Genomic DNA, 10,488 nt, shown 5'->3' with positions numbered 1-10,488 from the left:
TATTTAACAAAACAAGTTAAAACAAGCCTTAAGGTAATAACTTTACATATGTAATAAATAGGTTGTATTCATGGGAACAAGTCTAACATGGATTGTGAATATTTTAACATATGAGCGAATCTTATAGTTTTTCACCTCAAGATGGTGTGGCCTACTACTTGCCACCTTAATGGAAGGAAGCTGGACTTACAACTGTGGTAAAAAAAAAAGTGATATATCATGGTTACAATCACCAACATCCTTGTCTGAACAGTTCGAAATACTGAACAAAATGAACCACCATGGTTTAATTGCTTCCCAATTACACCAACTTTACAGACAAATCTCAGTATGTGGACAAAAGTTCCAGCCAAAAGGTTATTTAACAGCTTGGTTCTACACTGATGAATGAATCATACAAAATAAATCTAAAAATAAAAAAGAACAAGATAAATTTACAAAAAAGAAAAAAAAAAATTGGATACCTTCTCATTTCAGGCCCCCAAAAATAATAGCTTATCTGTGTAATGGAACAAAGTGGCATGGATTCTTACTCTTACAAGTTCTTGAGTCTCAACTGCTCCAACAGCCTTTAGAACAGCTCCATTAGGAGAGGGTCACCTGCTGCCATGAGTCTTATCAGTTTGATGAAGTCTGGCTCACTGGAAATGCTCCATGGGTGCACTGCAGCTACTTTAGCAGAATAGTAGTCTGAAGGATTACTTGATAAAGCTTCTGTGTTATAAATCATTGTATTAAGCAAGGAGTCAAAGTTAAGAGGCGAATCCATTGCCATGAAGAACATTGGCAAAGCAACCTTATGATGGATTTTCGCGTTTCCAACTAGACCTACTAGGTCCACAAAGTCACCTACAAAGCTCTGAGGAATGTAAAACACCTCAGAACTGCAGATGGTGAGACTTGGCTCGCTCGTACTACTTTCCTTGTAACCGACCTGAAGATGAACAGGCATTGTGTTCACAACTTTCTTTACCATTTTTGCTTGTTTTGAAAACCATACTGAGTTGTTCCCAATGAGTGAGATGGTAGTCCAAGACTGAGGCACCTGCATCAGATGAAGTTAGGGCAAGAGAGATCAGACTGTGCTGGGAAGTACTGAGAATATTATGTTTAAGGTATACATTACCTTGTCAGTGATCCACAGCTTCGTTTTGTCTCCTTGCATCAAATTCCAGTAATTGAGGATGGTATTGTCCTGGAGGAACAGGAACCCTTCTGCACTACTAAATCTTTCAAAAATCTTGGGCAGATATCTGTACATTATTCATTAAGTTGTTAATAACTATGAAATCTTTTACAAGGATTGTTGCAGATCCACATCATTATCACACAAGAAAGCTTACCTGTCATTACAAATTAAAACAACAACCAATTGTTCTAGTTATAAACAAAAAAGAATAAACAATACTTAGCAACTATTATTAAATCTAGCTGAAGAAAACAACATCCAAATCCTTGATTTCATATAAGAAAGTCACTTCAAATAATCTGTACTGGATCTTAATTCAGTGAAATATGCCATTGAATTTTCTAGAACATAGTTCCCAAGCATCATCCCCTGATTGTACATGAATTCCTTGCCTGTTTCCCTTTTCAATTTTTTATTCGAGAACATGATGTGGCACTGCGATCAGGTATCTAGAATCTTGAAGCTCCCAAAGCATTTTTTTATTTATTTTTTATTTTTATGGTTTTGTTTTGTCATATATGAAAATCCTGAGTATCATGCTACTTGGTATTTTACTAGTAAAGAGCACATGAAGACCTTGTTATTCACTTTCCAAATATAAGATGGTCTCCCGTTGCAGGTTCATACATAAATCTAGGAAAGTACCTAAGTTTTCATAGAGAAATCCTTTATAATCCAAGTGATTCTCATTTTATCCGTCATCCTCAAAGAATCCTTGTCATCTTCTTTGGAATCAACATCCTTTTACAACTGAAAGGGTTGTCAACATCCTTCACCACAACCATCACTACTAGTACTGCCACTACTTAATTCTTTTTTCAATAGTTAATACAAAATTATTTATAAAAGAAAACATCAAAGATGTCAGTGAGTATACTTGGATGTGGGGAAACAAAAAAAAAAAAAAAAAAAAGGCAAAAGCCAGCACTAAACACCTTAGACATTCTTACTACCCAGCAGCTTGGGATTTGGACAAGTGCCAGAGGAAAGTGTGGAGGATGGCTATGAGGAGCTTATTTTAGTGCATCTGGAGCAAAATGGCCTACTCCACCCATTTTGCATGCTCCAGCCTCTAGATTTTAGATGGTCCAGGGTCAGAATTTTATCCATGCTGCAGCCTAGACAAAGAATGCCACCCAGGATTGGCAACATTGTTCCACAACTCTGATACCAGAGAAACGACTAGGCTATAAAATCTGGAAATGATATCTAACTGAAAACTAACAATCCTTCTGTCTCAGTCCACACTCTGCCAACTAGCTAATTTGCACCTCAAGGATTGTTCCCTAGAAGTCCCATTCCTGAAACTCTCTCACAAACTCAAGTTCCAAAAATCACTCACCTCTGACTGCCATCTGAAACTGACTATCTAAAGCCTCTACATCATTAGCAACAAAACAAAATATTCACTCCCCATGCCAAACTAAAATATCCTAATTGTGATACACGGTCAAGGGCCCATGGATCAACTGGTCGATACACCATGCAGCCTAGGTAGTTATTCTGAGTCCCATCTAAATATTCTGTACTGTCAATGGTGATAAATATCAAGATTACATGCACTCTATTTGTGAAGCTGTTGTCTACATGAGAAAACACTCAACAATAGATTGGTATCACTTTGCATGGTCTTAATCATATATCATTGTTGGACAAATTCAGACTATTGCAAGAACCATGTGTATATCCTAATGGAATTTCTTCTTGTGTGTGATACAACAGATACAACACATTTATCTTTTCCTTGATATTCCTTTCCCACATTAAAATCAATATCAATATATTAGCTAGACCTGATTTAAAACTAGGGTTACCATAGCCTAACAAAAACCATTTAGTGTCAACTACACAATCATCTTCCTTAAAAGAGTTTTGAGTCTGAATCAAGTCATTGATCTTTGGCACACATATCTCAAACGCCTTCATCTTGTCTCCATGTGATTCTACTTTTACCGTCTTACAAATGCATGGTTCTCTAATTGTATCCTTTCTTGTGTTGCCACCCATCTACCTCAACATCCTTGTTTTGGATGCAATAATATATCATTGCTTAAAGGCATATTTGGCTTCATGAAACATGGTTAGCCGTATTATAGTGAGCATCAACTCCAATAACAGCATTCACATACCCACTTTCCATTGATAAAATTTTATTTTATTTTTGATTGGAAACAACACAAATATATATTGATAGATAAAAAGAAGTACAAATAGAAAGATGAGAAATCCTCCCGCCAAAGAAAACTAAACTATAGGAAATTACACTGTAAAACAAGCAAACACTCTATAAAGGACCATTCCTTATGGAGTACACACCGCTAATCAATCAAGTTGTAGCACATTAAGGGGAGTCTCCTTAAAAACCTTGGAACAGAAAGCCCAAAGAGAAGCAAGGAAAACAATAGAGTCCCAAAGATATTCTGAATTCCTTGCTTTATCCTAAAAAATCCTCGCGTTTTGATAGCATTCATGTAGCCCCATGCCTTTTGTTTTTTGTTTTTTTTTTTTGATAGGTAAACAATGCAAAGTAAATTAAAAGTGCTTGGAAAAAGCGCACAAAGTACACACGGAGTATGCAAGATGCAACTGAAAACAAGCAATAGGGAAGAGAAAAAACAAACCAACACTCGAATCAAATAACGTCACTCCAAAGCCTAGAAAAACAAGAAACCCCCAGCATAACAAACACAACCTACAGCAGCAACCAACAACAACCCCTCTAAGCCAGCCAACAGCAGCCCCAAAAACAGCCTACAACGTCACTTGCAAACCATCTCCCATCCACTACTCCGGCTCCTCTCTTTTTTGTTTGAATTGCAATGTAACCCCATGCCCTTGGACCCACTTTCCATGAAAAAGAATTTTCCAAGAACTCCATGTAGCTTGTTGCCCCAAGAAACAATTTTATTTCAAAGCATCAGGTTCAATTACTAAGAGAAATACTTGTGGTGATTCTTCCCTAAATATTTTATATTAGAAATTTAGAACATCTTTATCTCAATTAACTGTTTGTACAACAAGAGATATGATATTAGAGCTTCAGTCCCACATCTGCTACCTCATAGGACAAAAAGCTTAAATAAATTAAAAAACTCAGACATATAAAGGATCGTGTACAAAAGAAATGTCATCATCTTGCTTGTTGACATATAGTAGCAGATAAATTCATCTTTTAAACTAGCATTTACTAAAATAAAGTTCATTAATCCATATTTTCATTATTTCTATGCTTGATGGAGAACCAATTTGAATAGCATTGTATGTGTTAGGCAGGATAAGATAGGTGATAAAGATATATTATGATCTTAGCAACTTACTTGTATACTTGATCCGGATGGGCCTCCTCAACCGCTAGATCTACATCAGACTTTGCTGAAAGAATAACCACAGTTTTGAATATCCGGCCATAAAGCAATCTCCATTCCAGAGCAGTGCGTTCCACTGGCCCACTAACAAACAGGATCATCACAACATTGCTAAAACTCTTCCTCCACCTAATCAGATTCCCAATCTCATAATTCACAGCCCCTGATTCCTCAACTGCAAGATGAACAGAAGGCAGTTTACGAGGAATAAATTCCTTCCTATCAGCATCACCACTGCTTGCCCTTGGTCGATCCAACTCTAGTGCCATCAGCCTCGGCTGCTGGTACCCAACTGCAAGCAAATCCTGAAGCCAAGCACCAGTGAATTTCACATCCCTCTCAGTCCAGAAGCCTTCTTTTGCCAATGAATAACTTAATTCCATAATTTTCTCAAACAACCTATGCTTTCCCGATCTCCAAGAAACTAAGTACTTAATAAGACGACCAACGTTTACATGAAGATCCTTCTCCTCTGAAAATGGATATGCTTCAATCTCATCCTTCCGATAAATTGTGGGAGGGTAAACCACAACAAAACCACCAACCTCCCACAACAGCCTCTGTGCCCAGTAACCCCTCAAGACATCAGAAGCCATTGAACTAACAGAAACCGGAAGCATCAAACCCCAAAATGCATTGGAATGAAACAATGTATTAAAGGAATTCAATGGCACCATTACACCCTGTGGTAAAGCCACCTTCAAGGCATGCTCATCAAAACTCATATCAAACGCTTCCGAATCCAACTTCCGAGTTAAATAAAAGACCGAATCCACATCAGGAAGGCCATTAGATATGCCCTGTTGAATGAATTGCATCCCACCAAATACCTCATTATAGTACTCTTCATGCACAATCTCACCCACCTTCTCTAATGGCAACCCTCTAGGCCAAACTGACCTCTGCCCAAAATGAATATACGGATTCACAACCGTTCTATTCGGGTTCTCGCGATTATACTGTAAAATTCTCTCCTGCATTGCATCAACCCCGAATAAATCCAAATCAAAACGTTTTCCCACTTCCCAATCAATCACTTCCCCTCTATCTTCAGCATCAAATATCATTTTCGCCCCATGTTGGATTGCAAAAAGATACCCAACGCTCTTCCTAACGTAAGAATCATACGGAAGGTACTCCAAAATCCTAAACTCCAATTTTGCTTGCTGCTCCAATGACAAGAAAATCGCACCCTTGAGCTCCCAATTCGCCGGCGTCCTCGAATTCCCAACGGCCAGCACCTGCCATCCCTTGATTTTGACCAGACTCCGAAGCGAATCGGACGGATAATTCGACACTGAAACGACGATCCACCGCTCGGAGCGAAACGTAGCAAAGGGTGAGGACTTATCGGAGTTGGGTGGGATCGAACTGAAGCTGATTTTAGGGAATTGGATGGGTTTGAGGCTTTTGGACCTCGATTTGCCGCTGTAGAGGATCGCAACGGCATCGTTGCGCACGAAGAACACGACGGCCACGGTGACGATTAGGAGGGAAATGACGATGATTTTGGGGAAATTGGAGGAGACCCATGTGGAGAAATTGAAGTGTTCTTGGGGTTTAGTGGACTGGGTTTTTGAGGGTTTAATGATTTTACGGTCCTGGACCAACATTGAATCAAATCAAAAACGCTGTTCTCAAAAACCGCAAAAAAAGCAGTACTTTTTCTCTTGCTCCCTACAGAGTGAAGATGATGAGAGTGAGGCGGCCGGGATTGGGTGTGAGTGAGGTGCATGGGTAATTTGTGGATTATGCCATGTCATGCGGGACCTAGCTAAGTGGGGTCAGATGATGATGTGGAGAGTTCTGAGGTGGTTGGGCTGCCGACAGAATGTAGTTATTTCTTATTGGCTCATTTAGTGACGTTGAATGTAACCGCCATTAGTTGGTCTTGGAGCTGTCTTTTGTCCTTCAAGCTTAAGGCCTGTTTGGCAGACGCAAAAGTGATTTTGATTAAAATACTTTTAATTGCCCCCTTCTTCTTTTATTTTTTTCTTTTTTTTTTTGTGAGTTTCAAACTTTCAATGAATCAAATAAAGTGTCGATTTGGAATTAAAATAAATGGGTTAGAAGCTGTTTTGAAATTTGTTTTTTTAAAAACCCGTTGAGAATAACTTCAAGAATTGTTTTCTCCCATCCATATATAATTAATTTTAAAAAATAATTTAATTTAATTTTTTATGTTCCTTTTTAACACTTATAAAATAAGAAATTTACTTTTTAATAAAATAAATTATAATATTTAAAAAAAATATATTGAGAATGGAACGTAGGGTGAGGGTGAGTATTAGGGATATTTGATCATATTTTCTTATGTTTATTTTTTTAAAATTGTTTTTAAACTAAAGAATGATAAATAATTTTTAAAAACAGATTTTTAAAATAATTCTTACTTATTTTTTAAAAATTGTTTTCTATTTCACTTTATTTTTAAAAATTATTTCAAAAAAATAGTAGTTAAATTGTCATAAATTTTTGAAAACAATTTTTTATTTTTAAAAATTGAAAACTATTTTTAAATCGAAGACAAACTCTATTCTTTGTTTCATTTTTTTAAAAAAAAATGGAAACAAAAAAATAATAACTAACATTTTAAAATTTTAAAAACATTTTTTTTTTGTTTTTAAAAATAAAAAACTATTTTTTAATCACATAATCAATCAAACTCTTGATTTCCCCTTAAAAATTTATTTAAAAATATTGAAAATCAAAATTATTTTGATACTTATTATTTTTATCATGATTTTTTTTTTTAAAAATGAAAAGTGGATGACTAAACTATCAAAATTTTCAAAATTGTTGCCAAAATTTTAATTACAAAAATAAAGTTAAATTCGGTGGGATGTGGATTTACTAAAAACTATTAATGAGGAATAGTTTTATAATAACTAAAATGACTAGATTATCCTTCATTCAACTTATGAAAAGGTCAATACTATCCTTAATTTACTTTATTTAATTAGAAAATAATTTAATTAATTAATTAATTATAAAAATCTTTCTTAAAATATAAATATATTACAACTCCAAGTCTTTACAAAGTCAAAGTAGTTGCAACTTCATTCCTTCCCTTGAAAAAACCATCATAATAACTATATTTATTAAAATAATTACTAATTAAAACTATTTTATTAAGAATTAAAATTAGCAGGTGTTTGATAAACTAACTTAATAACTTAAAATGACTTAATAATTTAACTTATAAAATAATTTAATAATATGATTTAAAGTAAAAAAATATCTTTAAGTAATAAATAAAAATAATTAATTTATTTTTAAGTTCACATATTCATTTTACTTTTTTATCCATATTTGTCTTAATTACCTTAACGAGTTTTTTGTTATTCCATGACTTCCTTTGTTACTCAACCTTCTTTATCTTAAGTATAATTTATGAGAATAAATATGTCAATTTGATGATAAATTTAAAAAAAAAATTTAAACAATCTTAATACTTAAAGTAAGAATTAAGTAATAAGTTTTAAGTTAACAAATTAAGGTGACGTTTGTTTTTTTGGCTTTTTGCTGAAAGAAGTTTGTTTTCAGAATTAAGGTTGTTTGTTTTTTTAATTTTTGATGACTTATTATCGAATTTTTAAATTTTTTTGCTAAATAGAAAAAACCAAAATATATGGCTTTTTCTAAATAGAAAAAGCTAGTTTTTTTAAACCTTTCCCAAATACAATTGCAACCCGACGCCCAACCCTACCTTACCCATCCCTTATAGCTCTCTACAACTGGCGATCCTCAACCCTCACCTCATCCCCAAAGCGGTAATTTCTTCATTCTCCTCCTCCATCACTCTCCATCTGAGATTACATAGTTAGAAAGACACTCCACTTTCATTCATCATACTCAATTGTGGATTTAGCCCTTGCCATGTTTTTGTTGGAAAAGTAACCTATTTTTTATATAAATGTCCTTAATATATTTCAAGTATTTATAATTTGTTTTAAAAGAAAATGTTATTTTTACAAGAAAATAATAAAATATTAAGATATTGGTTTTTAGTATATAAAAAAAAACAAACACCTTAATACTTAATAGAAATAAAATATTAAAAAAATAAACAATTTAATACTTAATACTGTTAAGCATTATTTAGTATTAAGTTAAATATAAGTTCTATTTAGAATTAAGCCCAAAAAACAAACGTTACCTAAATATAATTTAATTTAAAGTTAACTTAAGTCATTAAATAATAAGTACTAAGTTTTATCAAACACTACCTTAACCACTATAAGAGATGATACGAGAAAATTATTTCAAGGAGAAATGGAAGTTAAAAGAATTGGCATTTTTTGTTGGAATGGTAGGCATTGGGCCGAATCTATAGGATTGAGCTGGACTTGATTTTATGGGCTCATCTGATAATCAGGCCCAACCGAGGCTCCAAAATGTCAGTCTGGCCCAACCCCATTATTAAGATGATAATCGAGTGGTTGAAGAAAGAAAAATTGAAAGTAAGGGTTTGTTTAAAATAGATATTGAGAATAATTCTTTAAAAAAATTTCAAATAATTTATAAGAGTAAAATTATGCTGAGAAACTCACATAAGAAAAATAAGGGTCCATCTATAGTAGATGAGTGTTACTTTTTTCTGAAAATACACGACCAATCAAGTGGTGTCACATATACATTTTCAAGTTTCATGGTACATACCCTAATCCTATTTATTTGTACCATTGTGTCTTGGTCTCATTTATTTGTACCTTCGTTTAACAATCTCGATCTCACCAATTATATTCAATGATGCAGAGTTGGACTTTGGTGAGTACCATTACGATACCTTAATATTTTTTGAAAAATTGTAATATTTTAATTGTTATTTTAAAATAAAAGTAATTAGTATTATTAAACAAAAGAGAATTTGTACATCGATAAGATATGCATATTTTAATATATTATTTCCAATTAAATATAATATTATTGGATATTATATCTAAAAATCATAAGATATTATATATGGTGAGTATTACTTCCTTTATATTTAATTTATAAAATAAAAAAATGAAATATAATTTGATATTTGTTTAAAATAAAAATTACATTGAATTTCAATATTTGCTACTAAGACATGAAATATTTTCATATTTAGAAATTATTCAATAATTTGAAATGTATGAATAATTAATTAATTAATTATTAATAATTCAATATTAAAATATTTAAAATTCATTAATAAAATATTATTTTATTATTTTATTTAATTTATAAAAATAATATATATATATATATATATATATATATATATATATATATATATATATATATATATATATATATATATATATATATATTAGTATTATTTTATAATATATTTTATAAATATTTTTTAGTTCTTCTTTTGTAACTACAAATTTAATTTTTAATAAAAAAAAATTTTGTTTTGCAAAATAAGAGATATAAAAAATAAAAATTTTGATAAAAATAATTAAATTTATGATATATGCTAATTACATATCCCACATGAAAAAGATAAAAAAGATCAATAATATATACTATTATTTATCATAACCCGTATTTAGTTGAATATATATATATATTTAAATTAAAGGTATAATGTATGAACATAGATGTAAAGTTAATAATTTTTTTTATATGCTAGGTTAATTTCTCTGGAAAATTTTTAAAATATATATTCTTTTAAAATTTTCATTTTATATGTTTTTTTTTCTTTACAAACTAAATATAAAAATTTGATCAAGGTAAAAAATAATAATTATCTCGTATGTGATTTACTATGAAAAACAAACACAAAAAGAAAAACCAATAATAATAATAATTAAAAACTTAGGGCTTAGTAAATTTGCTTACAACCTTTTCAAGAATCCAACATAACCTAAAGAAAAAAAAACATAGGAGCTTGGCTTAATGAGAGTCTGTTCAGTTTAAAAACAGTTTTCTATTTTTAAAAACAGAAAATTATTTTTA

General features: G+C 31.9%; 1 protein-coding gene across 1 annotated transcript; it reads right to left on the bottom strand.

Moving 5' to 3' along the window:
* Window positions 1-199: 199 nt before the first annotated feature.
* LOC117929101 (probable glycosyltransferase STELLO2) lies at window positions 200-6,244 on the bottom strand. Its single transcript, XM_034849311.1, has 3 exons — window positions 4,507-6,244; window positions 1,127-1,253; window positions 200-1,045 (listed from the first exon to the last, which is right to left on the bottom strand). The coding sequence occupies exons 1-3, from the start codon at window positions 6,165-6,167 to the stop codon at window positions 572-574; spliced, it is 2,262 nt and encodes a 753-aa protein (XP_034705202.1). The 5' UTR covers window positions 6,168-6,244; the 3' UTR covers window positions 200-571.
* Window positions 6,245-10,488: the final 4,244 nt, after the last annotated feature.

Source organism: Vitis riparia, chromosome 13 (assembly GCF_004353265.1).
Source record: "Vitis riparia cultivar Riparia Gloire de Montpellier isolate 1030 chromosome 13, EGFV_Vit.rip_1.0, whole genome shotgun sequence".
NCBI lineage: Eukaryota > Viridiplantae > Streptophyta > Magnoliopsida > Vitales > Vitaceae > Vitis > Vitis riparia.
Note: the sequence above shows the minus strand (reverse complement) of the source record. Positions and strands in the feature narration are given on the sequence as shown.

Bases quoted from the DNA above. Each gene is read 5' to 3' on its own strand.
- LOC117929101 (XM_034849311.1), bottom strand. From the start codon at position 6,167: ATGTTGGTCCAGGACCGTAAAATCATTAAACCCTCAAAAACCCAGTCC. The intron at 1,254-4,506 runs GTAAGTTGCTAA...AATAATGTACAG, and splicing joins CATCCGGATCAAGTATACAA to ATATCTGCCCAAGATTTTTG. The intron at 1,046-1,126 runs GTAATGTATACC...CATCTGATGCAG, and splicing joins AGCTGTGGATCACTGACAAG to GTGCCTCAGTCTTGGACTAC.